Source organism: Chanodichthys erythropterus, chromosome 7, assembly GCF_024489055.1.
Source record: "Chanodichthys erythropterus isolate Z2021 chromosome 7, ASM2448905v1, whole genome shotgun sequence".
Lineage (NCBI taxonomy): Eukaryota > Metazoa > Chordata > Actinopteri > Cypriniformes > Xenocyprididae > Chanodichthys > Chanodichthys erythropterus.
The window spans coordinates 17,941,179-17,964,757 of record NC_090227.1 but is presented as its reverse complement, the minus strand read 5'-3'; the positions used below and the strand labels follow the sequence as shown (position 1 = coordinate 17,964,757).

At 43.0% G+C, this 23,579-nt stretch overlaps 1 protein-coding gene across 1 annotated transcript in view; it reads right to left on the bottom strand.

Annotated features, from left to right (window-relative positions):
- Positions 1-15,563: 15,563 nt before the first annotated feature.
- The window catches only part of tcf25 (transcription factor 25 (basic helix-loop-helix)), a 283,651-nt gene continuing 275,635 nt past the window's right edge, over positions 15,564-23,579 (bottom strand). The window contains exon 18 of the mRNA XM_067389839.1: positions 15,564-15,960. Within this exon, the coding sequence (XP_067245940.1) occupies positions 15,802-15,960 (159 nt within the window). The 3' untranslated portion in view covers positions 15,564-15,801. The remainder of the gene's footprint in view (positions 15,961-23,579) is intronic.

Below are 23,579 nucleotides of genomic sequence, written 5' to 3'. Positions count from 1 at the left end.
TCTGTCATCCCTCTATCTGTCTCTGACTGTATCTGTCATCCCTCTATCTGTCACTGACTGCATCTGTCATCTCTCTATCTGTCTCTGACTGTATCTGTCATCCCTCTATCTGTCTCTGACTGTATCTGTCATCCCTCTATCTGTATCTGAATGTATCTGTCATCTCTCTATCTGTCTCTGACTGTATCTGTCATCTCTCTATCTGTCTCTGACTGTATCTGTCATCTCTCTGTCTGACTCTGACTCTATCTGTCATCTCTCTATCTGTCTCTGACTGTATCTGTCATCCCTTTATCTGTCTCTGACTGTATCTGTCATCCCTCTATCTGTCACTGACTGCATCTGTCATCCCTCTGTCTGTCTCTGACTGTATCTGTCATCCCTCTGTCTGTCTCTGACTGTATCTGTCATCCCTCTATCTGTCTCTGTCAACCCTCTATCTGTCTCTGTCTGCCTCTGACTGTATCTGTCATCCCTCTATCTGTCACTGACTGTATCTGTCATCCCTCTATCTGCATCTGTCATCCCTCTGTCTGTCATTGACTGTATCTGTCATCCCTCTATCTGTCATCCCTCTGTCACTGACTGTATCTGTCATCCCTCTATCTGTCACTGACTGTATCTGTCACTGACTGTATCTGTCAACCCTGTCTGTCTCTGACTGTATCTGTCATCTCTCTATCTGTATCTGTCATCCCTCTATCTGTATCTGTCACCCCTCTGTCTCTGACTGTATCTGTCATCCCTCTATCTGTATCTGACTGTATCTGTCATCTCTCTATCTGTTTCTGTCATCCCTCTATCTGTCTCTGACTGTATCTGTCATCCCTCTATCTGTCTCTGTCATCCCTCTATCTGTCTCTGACTGTATGTGTCATCCCTCTATCTGTCACTGACTGTATCTGTCATCCCTCTATCTGTCTCTGACTGTATCTGTCATCTCTCTATCTGTCTCTGACTGTATCTGTCATCTCTCTGTCTGACTCTGACTCTATCTGTCATCTCTCTATCTGTCTCTGACTGTATCTGTCATCTCTCTGTCTGACTCTGACTCTATCTGTCATCTCTCTATCTGTCTCTGACTGTATCTGTCATCCCTTTATCTGTCTCTGACTGTATCTGTCATCCCTCTATCTGTCACTGACTGCATCTGTCATCCCTCTGTCTGTCTCTGACTGTATCTGTCATCCCTCTATCTGTCATTGACTGTATCTATCATCCCTCTATCTGTCATCCCTCTGTCACTGACTGTATCTGTCATCCCTCTATCTGTCACTGACTGTATCTATCATCCCTCTATCTGTCTCTGACTGTATCTGTCATCTCTCTATCTGTCTCTGTCTGTATCTGTCATCCCTCTATCTGTCTCTGACTGTATCTGTCATCCCTCTATCTGTCTCTGTCATCCCTCTATCTGTCTCTGACTGTATCTGTCATCTCTCTGTCTGACTCTGACTCTATCTGTCATCTCTCTATCTGTCTCTGACTGTATCTGTCATCCCTCTATCTGTCTCTGACTGTATCTGTCATCCCTTTATCTGTCTCTGACTGTATCTGTCATCCCTCTATCTGTCACTGACTGCATCTGTCATCCCTCTATCTGTCACTGACTGTATCTGTCATCCCTCTATCTGTCACTGACTGTATCTGTCACTGACTGTATCTGTCAACCCTGTCTGTCTCTGACTGTATCTGTCATCTCTCTATCTGTATCTGTCATCCCTCTATCTGTATCTGTCACCCCTCTGTCTCTGACTGTATCTGTCATCCCTCTATCTGTATCTGACTGTATCTGTCATCTCTCTATCTGTTTCTGTCATCCCTCTATCTGTCTCTGACTGTATCTGTCATCCCTCTATCTGTCTCTGTCATCCCTCTATCTGTCTCTGACTGTATGTGTCATCCCTCTATCTGTCACTGACTGTATCTGTCATCCCTCTATCTGTCTCTGACTGTATCTGTCATCTCTCTATCTGTCTCTGACTGTATCTGTCATCTCTCTGTCTGACTCTGACTCTATCTGTCATCTCTCTATCTGTCTCTGACTGTATCTGTCATCTCTCTGTCTGACTCTGACTCTATCTGTCATCTCTCTATCTGTCTCTGACTGTATCTGTCATCCCTTTATCTGTCTCTGACTGTATCTGTCATCCCTCTATCTGTCACTGACTGCATCTGTCATCCCTCTGTCTGTCTCTGACTGTATCTGTCATCCCTCTATCTGTCATTGACTGTATCTATCATCCCTCTATCTGTCATCCCTCTGTCACTGACTGTATCTGTCATCCCTCTATCTGTCACTGACTGTATCTGTCATCCCTCTATCTGTCTCTGACTGTATCTGTCATCTCTCTATCTGTCTCTGTCTGTATCTGTCATCCCTCTATCTGTCTCTGACTGTATCTGTCATCCCTCTATCTGTCTCTGTCATCCCTCTATCTGTCTCTGACTGTATCTGTCATCTCTCTGTCTGACTCTGACTCTATCTGTCATCTCTCTATCTGTCTCTGACTGTATCTGTCATCCCTCTATCTGTCTCTGACTGTATCTGTCATCCCTTTATCTGTCTCTGACTGTATCTGTCATCCCTCTATCTGTCACTGACTGCATCTGTCATCCCTCTATCTGTCACTGACTGTATCTGTCATCCCTCTATCTGTCACTGACTGTATCTGTCACTGACTGTATCTGTCAACCCTGTCTGTCTCTGACTGTATCTGTCATCTCTCTATCTGTATCTGTCATCCCTCTATCTGTATCTGTCACCCCTCTGTCTCTGACTGTATCTGTCATCCCTCTATCTGTATCTGACTGTATCTGTCATCTCTCTATCTGTTTCTGTCATCCCTCTATCTGTCTCTGACTGTATCTGTCATCCCTCTATCTGTCTCTGTCATCCCTCTATCTGTCTCTGACTGTATGTGTCATCCCTCTATCTGTCACTGACTGTATCTGTCATCCCTCTATCTGTCACTGACTGCATCTGTCATCCCTCTGTCTGTCTCTGACTGTATCTGTCATCCCTCTATCTGTCATTGACTGTATCTATCATCCCTCTATCTGTCATCCCTCTGTCACTGACTGTATCTGTCATCCCTCTATCTGTCACTGACTGTATCTGTCATCCCTCTATCTGTCTCTGACTGTATGTGTCATCCCTCTATCTGTCACTGACTGTATCTGTCATCCCTCTATCTGTCACTGACTGTATCTGTCAACCCTGTCTGTCTCTGACTGTATCTGTCATCTCTCTATCTGTATCTGTCACCCCTCTGTCTCTGACTGTATCTGTCATCCCTCTATCTGTCTCTGTCATCCCTCTATCTGTATCTGACTGTATGTGTCATCCCTCTATCTGTCACTGACTGTATCTGTCATCCCTCTATCTGTCTCTGTCATCCCTCTATCTGTCTCTGACTGTATGTGTCATCCCTCTATCTGTCACTGACTGTATCTGTCATCCCTCTATCTGTCACTGACTGCATCTGTCATCCCTCTGTCTGTCTCTGACTGTATCTGTCATCCCTCTATCTGTCATTGACTGTATCTGTCATCCCTCTATCTGTCTCTGACTGCATCTGTCATCCCTCTGTCTGTCTCTGACTGTATCTGTCATCCCTCTGTCTGTCTCTGACTGTATCTGTCATCCCTCTATCTGTTTCTGTCATCCCTCTATCTGTCTCTGACTGTATCTGTCATCCCTCTATCTGTCACTGACTGTATCTGTCATCCCTCTATCTGTCTCTGTCATCCCTCTATCTGTCTCTGACTGTATGTGTCATCCCTCTATCTGTCACTGACTGTATCTGTCATCCCTCTATCTGTCACTGACTGCATCTGTCATCCCTCTGTCTGTCTCTGACTGTATCTGTCATCCCTCTATCTGTCATTGACTGTATCTGTCATCCCTCTATCTGTCTCTGACTGCATCTGTCATCCCTCTATCTGTCACTGACTGCATCTGTCATCCCTCTGTCTGTCTCTGACTGTATCTGTCATCCCTCTGTCTGTCTCTGACTGTATCTGTCATCCCTCTATCTGTCTCTGTCATCCCTCTATCTGTCTCTGTCTGCCTCTGACTGTATCTGTCATCCCTCTATCTGTCACTGACTGTATCTGTCATCCCTCTATCTGCATCTGTCATCCCTCTGTCTGTCATTGACTGTATCTGTCATCCCTCTATCTGTCATCCCTCTGTCACTGACTGTATCTGTCATCCCTCTATCTGTCACTGACTGTATCTGTCATCCCTCTATCTGTCACTGACTGTATCTGTCAACCCTGTCTGTCTCTGACTGTATCTGTCATCTCTCTATCTGTATCTGTCATCCCTCTATCTGTATCTGTCACCCCTCTGTCTCTGACTGTATCTGTCATCCCTCTATCTGTATCTGACTGTATCTGTCATCCCTCTATCTGTCACTGACTGTATCTGTCAACCCTGTCTGTCTCTATCTGCATCTGTCATCCCTCTGTCTGTCATTGACTGTATCTGTCATCCCTCTATTTGTATCTGACATCCCTCTATCTGTATCTGTCACCCCTCTGTCTGACTCTGACTGTATCTGTCATCCCTCTGTCTGTCACTGACTGTATCTGTCATCCCTCTATCTGTCTCTGTCATCCCTCTATCTGTCTCTGACTGTATGTGTCATCCCTCTATCTGTCACTGACTGTATCTGTCATCCCTCTATCTGTCTCTGACTGTATCTGTCATCTCTCTATCTGTCTCTGACTGTATCTGTCATCCCTCTATCTGTCTCTGACTGTATCTGTCATCCCTCTATCTGTCTCTGACTGTATCTGTCATCCCTCTGTCTCTGACTGTATCTGTCATCCCTCTATCTGTATCTGAATGTATCTGTCATCTCTCTATCTGTCTGACTGTATCTGTCATCCCTCTATCTGTCACTGACTGTATCTGTCATCCCTCTATCTGTCACTGACTGTATCTGTCATCCCTCTATCTGTCACTGACTGTATCTGTCAACCCTGTCTGTCTCTGACTGTATCTGTCATCCCTCTATCTGTCTCTGTCATCCCTCTATCTGTATCTGACTGTATGTGTCATCCCTCTATCTGTCACTGACTGTATCTGTCATCCCTCTATCTGTCTCTGTCATCCCTCTATCTGTATCTGACTGTATCTGTCATCTCTCTATCTGTTTCTGTCATCCCTCTATCTGTCTCTGACTGTATCTGTCATCCCTCTATTTGTATCTGTCATCCCTCTGTCTGTCATTGACTGTATCTGTCATCCCTCTATCTGTCATCCCTCTGTCACTGACTGTATCTGTCATCCCTCTATCTGTCACTGACTGTATCTGTCATCCCTCTATCTGTCACTGACTGTATCTGTCAACCCTGTCCGTTTCTGACTGTATCTGTCATCTCTCTATCTGTATCTGTCATCCCTCTATCTGTATCTGTCACCCCTCTGTCTCTGACTGTATCTGCCATCCCTCTATCCGTCTCTGTCATCCCTCTATCTGTATCTGTCATCTCTCTATCTGTTTCTGTCATCCCTCTATCTGTCTCTGACTGTATCTGCCATCCCTCTATTTGTATCTGTCATCCCTCTGTCTCTGACTGTATCTGTCATCCGTCTATCTGTATCTGAATGTATCTGTCATCTCTCTATCTGTCTGACTGTATCTGTCATCCCTCTATCTGTCACTGACTGTATCTGTCATCCCTCTATCTGTCACTGACTGTATCTGTCATCCCTCTATCTGTCACTGACTGTATCTGTCAACCCTGTCTGTCTCTGACTGTATCTGTCATCTCTCTATCTGTATCTGTCATCCCTCTATCTGTATCTGTCACCCCTCTGTCTCTGACTGTATCTGTCATCCCTCTATCTGTCTCTGTCATCCCTCTATCTGTATCTGACTGTATGTGTCATCCCTCTATCTGTCACTGACTGTATCTGTCATCCCTCTATCTGTCTCTGTCATCCCTCTATCTGTATCTGACTGTATCTGTCATCTCTCTATCTGTTTCTGTCATCCCTCTATCTGTCTCTGACTGTATCTGTCATCCCTCTATTTGTATCTGTCATCCCTCTGTCTGTCATTGACTGTATCTGTCATCCCTCTATCTGTCATCCCTCTGTCACTGACTGTATCTGTCATCCCTCTATCTGTCACTGACTGTATCTGTCATCCCTCTATCTGTCACTGACTGTATCTGTCAACCCTGTCTGTCTCTGACTGTATCTGTCATCTCTCTATCTGTATCTGTCATCCCTCTATCTGTATCTGTCACCCCTCTGTCTCTGACTGTATCTGTCATCCCTCTATCTGTCTCTGTCATCCCTCTATCTGTATCTGACTGTATCTGTCATCTCTCTATCTGTTTCTGTCATCCCTCTATCTGTCTCTGCCTGTATCTGTCATCCCTCTATTTGTATCTGTCATCCCTCTATCTGTATCTGTCACCCCTCTGTCTGACTCTGACTGTATCTGTCATCCCTCTGTCTGTCACTGACTGTATCTGTCATCTCTCTATCTGTCTCTGACTGTATCTGTCATCCCTCTATCTGTATCTGTCACCCCTCTGTCTCTGACTGTATCTGTCATCCCTCTATCTGTCTCTGTCATCCCTCTATCTGTATCTGACTGTATCTGTCATCTCTCTATCTGTTTCTGTCATCCCTCTATCTGTCTCTGACTGTATCTGTCATCCCTCTATCTGTCACTGACTGTATCTGTCATCCCTCTATCTGTCTCTGACTGTATCTGTCATCTCTCTATCTGTCTCTGACTGTATCTGTCATCTCTCTATCTGTCTCTGTCTGTATCTGTCATCCCTCTATCTGTCTCTGACTGTATCTGTCATCCCTCTATCTGTCTCTGTCATCCCTCTATCTTTCACTGACTGTATCTGTCATCCCTCTATCTGACTCTGACTGTATCTGTCATCCCTCTGTCTGTCACTGACTGTATCTGTCATCTCTCTATCTGTCTCTGACTGTATCTGTCATCCCTCTATCTGTCTCTGACTGTATCTGTCATCCCTCTATCTGTCACTGACTGCATCTGTCATCCCTCTGTCTGTCTCTGACTGTATCTGTCATCCCTCTGTCTGTCTCTGACTGTATATGTCATCCCTCTATCTGTCTCTGTCATCCCTCTATCTTTCTCTGTCTGCCTCTGACTGTATCTGTCATCCCTCTATCTGTCACTGACTGTATCTGTCATCCCTCTATCTGCATCTGTCATCCCTCTGTATGTCATTGACTGTATCTGTCATCCCTCTATCTGTCATCCCTCTGTCACTGACTGTATCTGTCATCCCTCTATCTGTCTCTGACTGTATTTGTCATCCCTCTATTTGTATCTGTCATCCCTCTGTCTCTGACTGTATCTGTCATCCCTCTATCTGTCTCTGTCATCCCTCTATCTGTATCTGACTGTATCTGTCATCTCTCTATCTGTTTCTGTCATCCCTCTATCTGTCTCTGACTGTATCTGTCATCCCTCTATCTGTCACTGACTGTATCTGTCATCCCTCTATCTGTCTCTGACTGTATCTGTCATCTCTCTATCTGTCTCTGACTGTATCTGTCATCTCTCTATCTGTCTCTGTCTGTATCTGTCATCCCTCTATCTGTCTCTGACTGTATCTGTCATCCCTCTATCTGTCTCTGTCATCCCTCTATCTTTCACTGACTGTATCTGTCATCCCTCTATCTGACTCTGACTGTATCTGTCATCCCTCTGTCTGTCACTGACTGTATCTGTCATCTCTCTATCTGTCTCTGACTGTATCTGTCATCCCTCTATCTGTCTCTGACTGTATCTGTCATCCCTCTATCTGTCACTGACTGCATCTGTCATCCCTCTGTCTGTCTCTGACTGTATCTGTCATCCCTCTGTCTGTCTCTGACTGTATCTGTCATCCCTCTATCTGTCTCTGTCATCCCTCTATCTGTATCTGTCACCCCTCTGTCTCTGACTGTATCTGTCATCCCTCTATCTGTCTCTGTCATCCCTCTATCTGTATCTGACTGTATCTGTCATCTCTCTATCTGTTTCTGTCATCCCTCTATCTGTCTCTGACTGTATCTGTCATCCCTCTATTTGTATCTGTCATCCCTCTGTCTCTGACTGTATCTGTCATCCCTCTATCTGTATCTGAATGTATCTGTCATCTCTCTATCTGTCTCTGACTGTATCTGTCATCCCTCTATCTGTCACTGACTGTATCTGTCATCCCTCTATCTGTCTCTGACTGTATCTGTCATCTCTCTATCTGTCTCTGTCTGTATCTGTCATCCCTCTATCTGTCTCTGACTGTATCTGTCATCCCTCTATCTGTCTCTGTCATCCCTCTATCTTTCACTGACTGTATCTGTCATCCCTCTATCTGTCTCTGACTGTATCTGTCATCCCTCTATCTGTATCTGAATGTATCTGTCATCTCTCTATCTGTCTCTGACTGTATCTGTCATCTCTCTATCTGTCTCTGACTGTATCTGTCATCTCTCTGTCTGACTCTGACTCTATCTGTCATCTCTCTATCTGTCTCTGACTGTATCTGTCATCCCTTTATCTGTCTCTGACTGTATCTGTCATCCCTCTATGTCACTGACTGCATCTGTCATCCCTCTTTCTGTCTCTGACTGTATCTGTCATCCCTCTGTCTGTCTCTGACTGTATCTGTCATCCCTCTATCTGTCTCTGTCATCCCTCTATCTGTTTCTGTCTGCCTCTGACTGTATCTGTCATCCCTCTATCTGTCACTGACTGTATCTGTCATCCCTCTATCTGCATCTGTCATCCCTCTGTCTGTCATTGACTGTATCTGTCATCCCTCTATCTGTCATCCCTCTGTCACTGACTGTATCTGTCATCCCTCTATCTGTCACTGACTGTATCTGTCAACCCTGTCTGTCTCTGACTGTATCTGTCATCTCTCTATCTGTATCTGTCATCCCTCTATCTGTATCTGTCACCCCTCTGTCTCTGACTGTCTCTGTCATCCCTCTATCTGTATCTGACTGTATCTGTCATCCCTCTATCTGTTTCTGTCATCCCTCTGTCTCTGACTGTATCTGTCATCCCTCTATCTGTCTTTGACTGTATCTATCATCCCTCTATCTGTCTCTGACTTTATCTGTCATCCCTCTATATGTGTCTGTCATCCCTCTATCTGTCATTGACTGTATCTATCATCCCTCTATCTGTCATCCCTCTGTCACTGACTGTATCTGTCATCCCTCTATCTGTCACTGACTGTATCTGTCATCCCTCTATCTGTCTCTGACTGTATCTGTCATCTCTCCATCTGTCTCTGTCTGTATCTGTCATCCCTCTATCTGTCTCTGACTGTATCTGTCATCCCTCTATCTGTCTCTGTCATCCCTCTATCTGTCTCTGACTGTATCTGTCATCCCTCTGTCTGTCTCTGATTGTATCTGTCATCCCTCTATCTGTCTTTGTATCTATCATCCCTCTATCTGTCTCTGACTTTATCTGTCATCCCTCTATATGTCTCTGTCATCCCTCTATCTGTCATTGACTGTATCTATCATCCCTCTATCTGTCATCCCTCTGTCACTGACTGTATCTGTCATCCCTCTATCTGTCAGTGACTGTATCTGTCATCCCTCTATCTGTCTCTGACTGTATCTGTCATCTATCTGTCTCTGTCTGTATCTGTCATCCCTCTATCTGTCTCTGACTGTATCTGTCATCCCTCTATCTGTCTCTGTCATCCCTCTATCTGTCTCTGACTGTATCTGTCATCTCTCTGTCTGACTCTGACTGTATCTGTCATCCCTCTGTCTGTCTCTGACTGTATCTGTCATCTCTCTATCTGTCTCTGACTGTATCTGTCATCCCTTTATCTGTCTCTGACTGTATCTGTCATCCCTCTATCTGTCATCCCTCTGTCACTGACTGCATCTGTCATCCCTCTGTCTGTCTCTGACTGTATCTGTCATCCCTCTGTCTGTCTCTGACTGTATCTGTCATCCCTCTATCTGTCTCTGTCAACCCTCTATCTGTCTCTGTCTGCCTCTGACTGTATCTGTCATCCCTCTATCTATCACTGACTGTATCTGTCATCCCTCTATCTGCATCTGTCATCCCTCTGTCTGTCATTGACTGTATCTGTCATCCCTCTATCTGTCATCCCTCTGTCACTGACTGTATCTGTCATCCCTCTATCTGTCACTGACTGTATCTGTCATCCCTCTATCTGTCACTGACTGTATCGGTCAACCCTGTCTGTCTCTGACTGTATCTGTCATCTCTCTATCTGTATCTGTCATCCCTCTATCTGTATCTGTCACCCCTCTGTCTCTGACTGTATCTGTCATCCCTCTATCTGTCTCTGTCATCCCTCTATCTGTATCTGACTGTATCTGTCATCTCTCTATCTGTTTCTGTCATCCCTCTATCTGTCTCTGACTGTATCTGTCATCCCTCTATTTGTATCTGTCATCCCTCTGTCTCTGACTGTATCTGTCATCCCTCTATCTGTATCTGAATGTATCTGTCATCTCTCTATCTGTCTCTGACTGTATCTGTCATCCCTCTATCTGTCACTGACTGTATCTGTCATCCCTCTATCTGTCTCTGACTGTATCTGTCATCTCTCTATCTGTCTCTGTCTGTATCTGTCATCCCTCTATCTGTCTCTGACTGTATCTGTCATCCCTCTATCTGTCTCTGTCATCCCTCTATCTTTCACTGACTGTATCTGTCATCCCTCTATCTGTCTCTGACTGTATCTGTCATCCCTCTATCTGTATCTGAATGTATCTGTCATCTCTCTATCTGTCTCTGACTGTATCTGTCATCTCTCTATCTGTCTCTGACTGTATCTGTCATCTCTCTGTCTGACTCTGACTGTATCTGTCATCTCTCTATCTGTCTCTGACTGTATCTGTCATCCCTTTATCTGTCTCTGACTGTATCTGTCATCCCTCTATCTGTCACTGACTGCATCTGTCATCCCTCTGTCTGTCTCTGACTGTATCTGTCATCCCTCTGTCTGTCTCTGACTGTATCTGTCATCCCTCTATCTGTCTCTGTCATCCCTCTATCTGTTTCTGTCTGCCTCTGACTGTATCTGTCATCCCTCTATCTGTCACTGACTGTATCTGTCATCCCTCTATCTGCATCTGTCATCCCTCTGTCTGTCATTCACTGTATCTGTCATCCCTCTGTCACTGACTGTATCTGTCATCCCTCTATCTGTCACTGACTGTATCTGTCAACCCTGTCTGTCTCTGACTGTATCTGTCATCTCTCTATCTGTATCTGTCATCCCTCTATCTGTATCTGTCACCCCTCTGTCTCTGACTGTATCTGTCATCCCTCTATCTGTCTCTGTCATCCCTCTATCTGTATCTGACTGTATCTGTCATCCCTCTATCTGTTTCTGTCATCCCTCTGTCTCTGACTGTATCTGTCATCCCTCTATCTGTATCTGACTGTATCTGTCATCTCTCTATCTGTCTCTGACTGTATCTGTCATCCCTCTATCTGTCTCTGACTGTAACTGTCATCCCTCTATCTGTCTCTGACTGCATCTGTCATCCCTCTGTCTGTCTCTGACTGTATCTCTCATCCCTCTGTCTGTCTCTGACTGTATCTGTCATCCCTCTATCTGTCTCTGTCAACCCTCTATCTGCATCTGTCATCCCTCTGTCTGTCATTGACTGTATCTGTCATCCCTCTGTCACTGACTGTATCTGTCATCCCTCTATCTGTCACTGACTGTATCTGTCAACCCTGTCTGTCTCTGACTGTATCTGTCATCTCTCTATCTGTATCTGTCATCCCTCTATCTGTATCTGTCACCCCTCTGTCTCTGACTGTATCTGTCATCCCTCTATCTGTCTCTGTCATCCCTCTATCTGTATCTGACTGTATCTGTCATCCCTCTATCTGTTTCTGTCATCCCTCTGTCTCTGACTGTATCTGTCATCCCTCTATCTGTCACTGACTGTATCTGTCATCCCTCTATCTGTCTCTGACTGTATCTGTCATCTCTCTATCTGTCTCTGACTGTATCTGTCATCCCTCTATCTGTCTCTGTCATCCCTCTATCTGTTTCTGTTTGCCTCTGACTGTATCTGTCATCCCTCTATCTGTCACTGACTGTATCTGTCATCCCTCTATCTGCATCTGTCATCCCTCTGTCTGTCATTGACTGTATCTGTCATCCCTCTGTCACTGACTGTATCTGTCATCCCTCTATCTGTTTCTGTCATCCCTCTATCTGTCTCTGACTGTATCTGTCATCCCTCTATCTGTCACTGACTGTATCTGTCATCCCTCTATCTGTCTCTGACTGTATCTGTCATCCCTCTATCTGTCACTGACTGTATCTGTCATCCCTCTGTCTGTCTCTGACTGTATCTGTCATCTCTCTATCTGTCTCTGACTGTATCTGTCATCCCTTTATCTGTCTCTGACTGTATCTGTCATCCCTCTATCTGTCTCTGTCATCCCTCTATCTTTCACTGACTGTATCTGTCATCCCTCTATCTGTCTCTGACTGTATCTGTCATCCCTCTATCTGTCTCTGACTGTATCTGTCATCCCTCTATCTGTCTCTGACTGCATCTGTCATCCCTCTGTCTGTCTCTGACTGTATCTGTCATCCCTATATCTGTCTCTGTCAACCCTCTATCTGTCTCTGTCTGCCTCTGACTGTATCTGTCATCCCTCTATCTGCATCTGTCATCCCTCTGTCTGTCATTGACTGTATCTGTCATCCCTCTATCTGTCATCCCTCTGTCACTGACTGTATCTGTCATCCCTCTATCTGTCACTGACTGTATCTGTCATCCCTCTATCTGTCACTGACTGTATCTGTCAACCCTGTCTGTCTCTGACTGTATCTGTCATCTCTCTATCTGTATCTGTCATCCCTCTATCTGTATCTGTCACCCCTCTGTCTCTGACTGTATCTGTCATCCCTCTGTCTCTGTCATCCCTCTATCTGTATCTGACTGTATCTGTCATCTCTCTATCCGTTTCTGTCATCCCTCTATCTGTCTCTGACTGTATCTGTCATCCCTCTATTTGTATCTGTCATCCCTCTGTCTCTGACTATCTGTCATACCTCTATCTGTATCTGAATGTATCTGTCATCTCTCTATCTGTCTCTGACTGTATCTGTCATCCCTCTATCTGTCACTGACTGTATCTGTCATCCCTCTATCTGTCTCTGACTGTATCTGTCATCTCTCTATCTGTCTCTGTCTGTATCTGTCATCCCTCTATCTGTCTCTGACTGTATCGGTCATCCCTCTATCTGTCTCTGTCATCCCTCTATCTTTCACTGACTGTATCTGTCATCCCTCTATCTGTCTCTGACTGTATCTGTCATCTCTCTATCTGTCTCTGTCTGTATCTGTCATCCCTCTATCTGTCTCTGACTGTATCGGTCATCCCTCTATCTGTCTCTGTCATCCCTCTATCTTTCACTGACTGTATCTGTCATCCCTCTATCTGTCTCTGACTGTATCTGTCATCCCTCTATCTGTCTCTGACTGTATCTGTCATCCCTCTGTCTGTCTCTGATTGTATCTGTCATCTCTCTGTCTGACTCTGACTGTATCTGTCATCCCTCTGTCTATCTCTGACTGTATCTGTCATCTCTCTATCTGTCTCTGACTGTATCTGTCATCCCTTTATCTGTCTCTGACTGTATCTGTCATCCCTCTATCTGTCTCTGTCATCCCTCTATCTTTCACTGACTGTATGTCATCCCTCTATCTGTCTCTGACTGTATCTGTCATCCCTCTATCTGTCTCTGACTGTATCTGTCATCCCTCTGTCTGTCTCTGATTGTATCTGTCATCTCTCTGTCTGACTCTGACTGTATCTGTCATCCCTCTGTCTGTCTCTGAATTTATCTGTCATCTCTCTATCTGTCTCTGACTGTATCTGTCATCTCTTTATCTGTCTCTGACTGTATCTGTCATCCCTCTATCTGTCTCTGTCATCCCTCTATCTTTCACTGACTGTATCTGTCATCCCTCTATCTGTCTCTGACTGTATCTGTCATCTCTCTATCTGTCTCTGACTGTATCTTTCATCCCTTTATCTGTCTCTGACTGTATCTGTCATCCCTCTATCTGTCCTGACATTGTCAGCCATGCATGCAAGCACGTGGGGGCCATACAAACTACTGCGTACCATTTTGAGTTGCTGCAATGAAATTTCAGCAAAATGGACTAGCCTGCTGCATCATTTTTTTACTTTGATTTTCGGGATGTCTTTGAATTCAGTCCTCTGTAGGTTGATAATTTTCATTTCTATCAAACAATGTGGCATCGTTTTGTTCCTAACAATTTACCCAGTCCATATCAGTATAGATATCTAGCACAATATTTTTCCCCATTAAGATCTGATGTGATTTCAAAGTGTTCCTTTAATTATTTTGAGCAGTGTAAATGAAATTAGTCCACTGTGTCATCAGCAGCTCAGATGCCGGGTGTCTATAAAAACTATTATGTTCATTGATGCATCCAAAAACAGCATATTTGTAATGTTTATGTGGCGCAAACATTACATCGGATATAAACATGGTGGACTATATGTACGTCTCACTCTGGGTGGGATCTATGCTAATAGGGCAGATTTTTTTTTCTTCCAAGATTTTTTTTTAATGGGGTGGCCAACTAGAGTCAGTAAATATTTTGGGTGGCACCCCTACTAAATCTTATAATGATGAATCAACTTGTGAACTACGATAAGAGATAAATTAAAGCAGATATTGCTTTAACGTGTCTAGCCAAAACTCAGTTGGCCAAAGAGCAGAGAATTATCTGATTATATGGCACAACACCGGATGAGATATGTATATAATTTAACCAGTGTTGAGAAACTGTGTAGGGTGGACCTTGATCCTTCTAGGGGGTCCAGAGTCATGGCCCCCCAGAAGAAAATGTTGTACATTTTTATTATTATTATTATTCCTCCTATGACGGTAATAGCCATATATTGTAAAAAAAATGCAATGTAAAATAAATTAATGATTCATAAGCCTAATGCTAAAGGGAAATTACAATAGTTTTGTCCTAATTTCTACACTTGGAAGAGATAAACACTTAAGCTTTTTTATTTTAGACCTTAAACGCTTCTGTGAAAGGTCTACAAATGCTTATTACAAATCTCATGAAATGCTGTTATTTTTACACAAAAATGTTGGAATCTATGCAAATCTGAAAATAATATGCAACTGGTGCCCACTATATCCCCAAATGCAAGATTCACAGCCCATGCAGAAATGGATGGAGTTCGCTGTGAACCAAGAAAACACCGGATCAACTAATCACGTGAGCTAAGTGCGCACTTGATTTTGACACACTCAGAGAAAACGGACTATATACATACATAATTAAATCACAGGTTTTTTTTAGGGGGGCATTGCTGTCTACAGTCAAGTCTCCTGTCCTGCCTACTGTCAAGGAAACTATTTAAGACAAGTGGATATGTTTATCAATCTTTATTTTTTATTTTTTTTGAAAAAGAAATTAATGTCAATTTAAGAATACAAAAATCTAAAAGATTAGACAAATATTGTGTGTAAATGATGGTGGGTTCAGAAATGACGCTTTCAAGCTTGAAAATACCAGCCACAATATTTATTAAAAAACAAGCTTCTCAAGTCATGGCTTAATGAAAACATCTGTCTTTTCATATAATAAAAGAAGAGATGTGGAATAATTAAGAACTAGTCAAGTAGTATGAATAAATTGGATCTTTTAATATATAGGGCAAGCAGAGAACAGTTCCTCTTTAATTCTTCAACTTCACTTTTTTTGATCGGTCAGTCCCATTCCTCCTCGTCTCTGTCATGGTTGTCCTCCCACTGAGGTTCACGAAACTGGATGTTAGCCAACATGTCCCTCATGGCCACCATGAGTCTATTCACTTCCTGGTTCAATTCATGGCCAGCACGGGCAACTTCCTGTCTGTCTTCAGGCCTCTGAACATGGAAAAAAAAAATCCTTAGCAGATGCAAATCATGCTTTGCCTTTTTCACATAATTCATGAAGATGATCATAGTAGTATGGCATAAAAAAAAAACTTAGCTTGCATAACCAGAGGCAAAAAGAGTTCAAAGACTACATGACTTTGAAGATACTGTATTTTAGTGTTAAAAATAAATGTTTGTTGAAGTCTTGATAGGATTTCTTAGGACAGTAGAAAACACAAAACTCTATATTCTTCTAGCATGCACCACTACAAGAATATACATTTCCTCAGCAAAGAAAAAAACAAAAGAAACTTCCCTTTTGATGATACTGTATTTTAACGATAATTTTGTAAAATCCAAATAAGCTTTACAGATCTTTATTGGAAAGGGTTTAAACAATGTTTTTCATGCTTGTTCAAAGAACTACTTATATCCGTCGGCAACTGTAAGCTCTTTCAGTAGCTGTGGTCTACTAAAAGGCTCAAAGGCACCATAAACATGTTATAGGCCTGCTGCAGGGAGGCATGAGAACATATGTATATATAACCAGAGCAATAAACTGCAATGTCCGTAATGTAAGACGCTGCTACAGGGAGACAGTGCTACAGGGAGACAGAAAGGACAGCTGATGGTCCCTGCAGTGGCAAACCATGTGTAACCATATGTCGCACCAGACGTGTTTGAAAACTTGCAAATGCCTTTGTGGAAGAGCGGGGCAACATTTTACAGCAAGAACTGGCAAATCTGGTGCTGTCCATACTTTGCATTATAATTCTGCAGCAGAGCAATGACCTTATTTGAGATTATCTCAAATCAATATCTAGTCTTGTGTATACTCCATTTAGCCAAGGCTACAAAATCAACTCCAAATATGGTAGTACTATCACTTCTACCACTAAAGATTGCTTTGTAAATTTGTTTCAGCACCTCAGAATATCTGATTGCACAGAAAAACTTGATGTTGCAACAGAAACATATGGACTGTCTCTTTCTAGCACTTAGCACACAGTTGCTCTTTTGCACTTAAAGAAGATTAAGGAGTCCGACACTGTATAACAAGCAAAAATGCACCCTTCAAGAGAGCAGCCTGGAAAATGGAGCGCAGTTGAAAGGATAGTATTTTTTCCTACAGAAAGTTCTTAAAAACTGCTAGATCTGCTTAATTTTACTCTTTTAGAAGAAAACAAACAACTCTAGGTATTTATTTCATATAGCGGATAAAGTAACGAAAAAAAAAGTATCAACAGGTGCAGACATTTCCCAACAGCACAGAAGTAATGACTTTATAAATTTCTTTACTTACAAAATTGATCAAATCAGAGAGAAAATTATAACCTACTACCATATCACATCAAACACTATAGACCCCTGAGGAACAATTCTATTCATCCTTTGCGATACTGTAAGAGAGGAAGAATTGTCTAAACTTGTTAAATCATCTATATCAGGAGTCTTCAATGTTTTTCAGGGCAAGGGTCCCTTAGATAAGAGAAACATAGACCATGGATGGTGCACGTGTGCATACCGAATCCGCGCTCATGGGCAAAGGAGTTTCTTTGAAAGGCTCGCGCTGAGACTGAGCGGAACGCAGGAAATGAAGTATACCAGGGCCCTAAATTGTAATGGACTGGAGCTCACGGTTCACATAGAGAGAAATGGGAACGCGGGGGCACCGCGATGCGACCGCAAAGGGCACTTTCACTTTCGCGATCAAAGTGCACGCCACTGATAAGCATTGTAAATGCAGTATTACAGTATAGGCTACACATACCAATTAAACACGCAGGTCTCCTCTCCTGCGTCCTGTGTCGCCGGTCGAGGCAATAACTTCCGTTTCGCTTTTAGATATCTCTTTTATAGATTCCATCAATGCTTTTAACTTTCTAGATGTAATTACCAAAATCAAAACAGTCCATAAACTATAAATCCTCACGAAATCTTCAGTCAAGCCAGCTCGCGCGTCAGCCTGAGAGATCAGCTTCTTACTTAAAGTGTCAAATTTCTCGGTTTCTGAATGGATAGTTTGGCTTGATTGACAAACGCTAATGTTCGGGCATGATTTATATACCATCAACCTGTCCTAAAACGTTAGCATGCTGTGATCGATTGCTTGGAGATCGCGTTTCTCCGTTCGAGGGCACATTTCCTGTTCACATCCGCGACAAAACAGTTAATTATTTACGAACAAAAGCTCACAGAAACGTGAAAATGGTCTAATTTGAAAGAAAATATCCTAAGCTAAAAGATGATATATTGTGACTGATTGAAGCAGTCTTTACCAGAAGTGCGGGGGTCGATTTCTGTCTTTTCAAAACTGCGGGGGTCCTACATGACTGACATGACCCCGTGCCAACGGCGCGCAATCTTCCTAACATTTGTAAAACCGCATTTTTCCATCTTAAAAATATCTCTAAATTAAGACACATACTCTCAATGGCAAATGCAGAAAAGTTAATTCATGCATTTATGACCTCAAGACCAGATTATTGTAATGCTTTTCTGAGTGGTTGCCCTGCAGGCTTAATAAATATACTTCAGCTGATCAAAATAGCAGCAATTAAGAATTCTTACTAGAACCAGGTAGTATGACCATATTAGCCCTGCATTGGCTCCTTATTAAACATCATATACATTTTGAACCTCTTGCGGATTACTTATAAAGCCCTGAATGGATTAAGCTACTCAGTACTTGAAAGAGCTCCTTTCACCTTATAGTCTTTCATATCCACTGTGGTAAGCAGAATATCAAAATCGGCTAACGGCAGTTGATACTTTTAATATTTATCACCCAAACACTGGAACAGTCTTTCTAGTCCTGTTCGACAGGCAGACACACTCTGTCAATTTAAATCTAGAATAAAGAACTATCTCTTTGACCTAAAATACACAACACACCATCACATTTGTGACCAGACACGGAAAGTAGGGACACAAATCGGTTCTAGGGCTTTTTGAGTTATTCACAGATTCTGAAAGTGTAGTCTCCAATCTTTTCAACGATGTGTAACACATGGAAATCTGATAATATTTGGAGAAGTTGTGGCCATTTGAAGATAGGCACTCAAAAAAGCTCAAAGGGCAGAAAATGACCTAAAGATTTTTCAGTTCTCGCCTGTTCTCACCTGCTGGGAGTGACAATAGGGCTCATTTACATCTCATATAGATAAGCCATACCCCCTGTAAAGCTGCATGGTTGCACAGCAATGACAGACGCAACGGGAAAAATCGGACCGCATACTATTAATAATAAAGGATAATGTGCATTGTAAATGTCAGTAATTTATCTTTTTTGACATTAGAACTTTTTGAACAGGATTCTGTGATAACCGTATAGTCCTGGTTTAGACCTCAGTTATTGGTTAGACCTGGTTTGAGTCAAAGGATTAAAAAAATCCTGTACATTAAACTCTTAAATACTTTTAATGCACATTTTACAGCTATGGATACTTTATACTTTTACTTATGTAGGAATTTAATCTGATACATTTACTATTACAATAGTAAATCCTTGTTAAGAAGTAGTAACTGGCTAAAATTATTAGCGTCACATTCAATTCAAGAATAGTAAGGTTTACATGAGCTAAGTCATTCACACCAGTATCACATTTCTAGTATCACATTTCTAGAATTCAATATACCTTAAGGGATTACCTTAAGGGTGCATTAGTTAGGTCAAACGGAACTGGGAACATATCCTATAACATCCAATGTACTTGTTACATTGAGAGGAATGGCATCTACACCTAATCTGATTTATGAAGCAGCTGCATCTCACAGTGTTCGTTCACTTGGCCAGAGGAGAATTGGGCCCCCGACTGAGCCTCATGGAGGTCTGGGTTTCATGCCACTGTCGCACTTGGCTTACTTAGCTGGGTTTAAAAGAAACTTAAAGGGTCATGAAACCCTGAAACACATTTTATTTAGATATGTACAGACATGTACAAGTTGCACATCAATGAAAACAACAATAGCACTCATTATGTTTATTATTAAGAGGAAACGTTTTTTTATTTATTATTTATTAAATGCTAGAAATGATGTTGTTTGCATGCGCAAGGCACCTGTGTGATCACTTGGATTTAATAAAATAAATATATAAAGAAAACAGGCTACAATGCATTAGAGTGTCACAAAAAGGAGCACAATCTGTTAATTATTTAAATTAAATATGTGTGTCACGGACACGCCAGGCTCCAGCACCCTCCAATCACAGCGCACACCATCCCCTGAATACTAATCACCATCACCTGCACCTCATCAGCACGCTCATCACCAGCACTACTTAAGACACTTACACACACAGTCACATTGTCCGGTCTCGTTTGCATCAAAGGACTTACCTGAATGCTTACCTCAAGGACTCCTCTTGCTACTTACCTGTACTCAGTGTACCCAAGCTCTTCTCCTTGTCTTCGATTTGGTGTGAAATGTTGTTTGAAGTCATCTACTCCATTCAGCAAGTATCATTCTCCATTGTCATTCTGCAACCACAAAAGGACAGTGTCATTCTCCATATCATTCTTCAGTCACAAACTTGCATCGGTTTACTCACCTGTTGTCATCCATATACTCTGCTTGTGTTCAATAAACTACCTGCTAACCTATCTTCTGTCTCCCAACTGGTCCTATTGTAACAGAAGACCGGACCAAAACAGCGGAACACAAGCATGAGTCAATCGGATCCCTTCCAGGACTCGGTGGATGCGTTTCGTCGCACTTTCAATGTGCAACCGTCTGCATTGCGTATGCGTTGCATATTTTTTTACGCACCCATGTTAACGGATTAGAGCGTTCACACGAGGTGCTCTGGGAGTTCCTCCACAAGTTTGTGCTGGTGTACATAGACGACATTCTCATATACTCCCGGAGTATGGCCGATCACCAACACCACGTTGCGGAGGTCCTGCAGAGACTGAGAGACTTCCAGCTCTTCCTCAAGGCTGAAAAATGCTCATTCCACCAGTCCTCAGTGCAATTCCTTGGTTATAACATCGACCACAGTGGCATCCGAATGGACGAGGGGAAGGTTGCAGCTATCAAGAACTGGCCAACTCCCACTACCGTCAAAGAGCTCCAGCGTTTCCTCGGCTTCGCCAACTTTTACAGAAGATTCATCCAGAATTACAGTTCCATTACCAGCCCACTTACAAGCCTCCTCCGCAATAAGCCCAATTCTCTGTCCTGGACTCCATCTGCCACAGAAGCATTTAACACCTTGAAACAAGCTCCACTCCTGGTGCATCCCGACCTAGACAAAGCCTTCGTCGTGGAAGTTGACGCCTCTACCACCGGAGTTGGAGCGGTATTGTTGCAGTAGCAACGACTCCATCCATTTGCCGCCTTCTCCTGCAAGCTCAACCCGGCGGAGGTGAATTACGACATCGGCAACAGAGAACTTCTAGCAGTCAAGCTAGCCCTCGAGGAGTGGAGACATTGGTTAGAGGGAGCCCGACACCCGTTCGTAGTCCTAACGGATCACAAGAACCTGGAGTACCTTCGAGCCGCCAAGAGGATCAACCCTAGACAAGCCTGGTGGGCTCTCTTCTTCACACATTTTAACTTCATTTCCTACCGTCCTCGCTCCAGAAATATCAAAGCTGACGCCCTGTCACGTATCCATGCTCCAGATGAAAACACTGAAGAACCCGAGTCTATCCTACCTGAACAAATGATCGTCAGTCCCATCAACTGGTCTCAAGAAACTCTCCCTCCTTCCAATGTGTCCACCAACACTCCGCCGGGTTGCCCCCAGGGCTTGCAATACATCAACCAAGCATGGCGCACTCCACTGATCCACTCTGCACACTCTTCACTAGGCACTGGCCACCCGGGGGTCAATGAAACCCTCTCGCTGCTGAAAGAGTGCTTCTGGTGGCCCAATATGGCCTACGACGTCAGAAGGTACATGCAGGGATGCAAGGAATGTGCCATGTCCAAGAGCCCACGCCATTTACTATCCGGCAAACTTCTTCCTCTGCCCGTTCCCAACTGACCCTGGTCACACCTAGGAGTTGACTTCGTGACAGATCTCCCAGCATCCAACGGATTTACCTGGGGGGGTACTGTCACAGACACGCCAGGCTCCAGCACCCTCCAATCACAGCGCACACCATCCCCTGAATACTAATCACCGTCACCTGCCCCTCATCAGCACGCTCATCACCAGCACTACTTAAGACACTTACACACACAGTCACATTGTCCGGTCTCGTTTGCATCAAAGGACTTACCTGAATGCTTACCTCAAGGACTCCTCTTGCTACTTACCTGTACTCCGTGTACCCAAGCTCTTCTCCTCGTCTTCGATCTGGTGTGAAGTGTTGTTTGAAGTCATCTACTCCATTCAGCAAGTATCATTCTCTATTGTCATTCTGCAACCACAAAAGGACAGTGTCATTCTCCATATCATTCTTCAGTCACAAACTTGCATCTGTTTACTCACCTGTTGTCATCCATATACTCTGCTTGTGTTCAATAAACTACCTGTTAACCTATCTTCTGTCTCCCGACTGGTCCTACTGTAACAATATGTTGTGTAGTACTAATTAATTTTAATTTAAATAACCTTTTATATAGCCTACTTAATTTTATTCATTTTTTCTCAGAAGCGCTGCAAGTGTGTGATGTGACAATGTGTGAATCCTCATGACACACCCATCTATTCTAATTTAATTTAAATTTAATTTGACATTCTAATCTTAACAGTTTATGATAGACTAATGAACTTCGGTTGTTTGTCGGGAAAATAATCTAAATGATCAAAATGCTGTCATTACAAATTTTCCACCAGATTTACTATGCTGCACACAAGTTCACGCTAACTCAAAAACTTGAGTGCACGAAATGAGACCTGACGTGAGATTTGATCGTAGCCACTGTTCATGTCCATATTGATACTGCTATTTAACCACAGACTCTTCTTCTACTTCCGTAAAGACTTCCGTAAGAAACCTGTCGTTTCCTGCCTGTGGTCTGAGAGATTATGTGCTTCTCCTAATCTGTTCTTCATTGTCTGCTGCTTCATCATCATCATCGCTACTCAAATTAAGACATTACTAACAGGTAAATTAAATATAATGAATTTATAAGCTAATATAAGGCATACTTTTAGTGAAATGCTAGAGTTCTTTGCTCTAGTGAACTAACTTGGAGTGTGGATTGCCTGTGACTGAGGAATACATGTACCGTTACACCTGTAATAAATTATATATAAAATATAATATAATAAATAATATTTTTATATAATGAGAGAGACTAACTTAGAGCTATGTAGTTAGTTTCATCCTGAAAACACTTACCAAACATGTAAGGTTGCTCTCCACAACTGGTTATTTCTGACATTGGCTGGGTGAGATTCACCTGTTTTGTTTAAAAGAGTATGCAAAGCTCTTGATTTCACCCAGGATTTCACCCAGGCGGGCAGGGAGCCGCAGCTCATTTGCATTTAAAGGGACACACACAAACAGCACATTTTTGCTCACCCCCAAATAGGGGCAAATTTGACAAGCTATAATAAATGATCTGGGGGGTATTTTGAGCTGAAACTTCACAGACACATTCTGGGGACACCAGAGATTTATATTACATCTTGTAAAAAGGGCCATAATATGCCCCCTTTAAGCACTAAG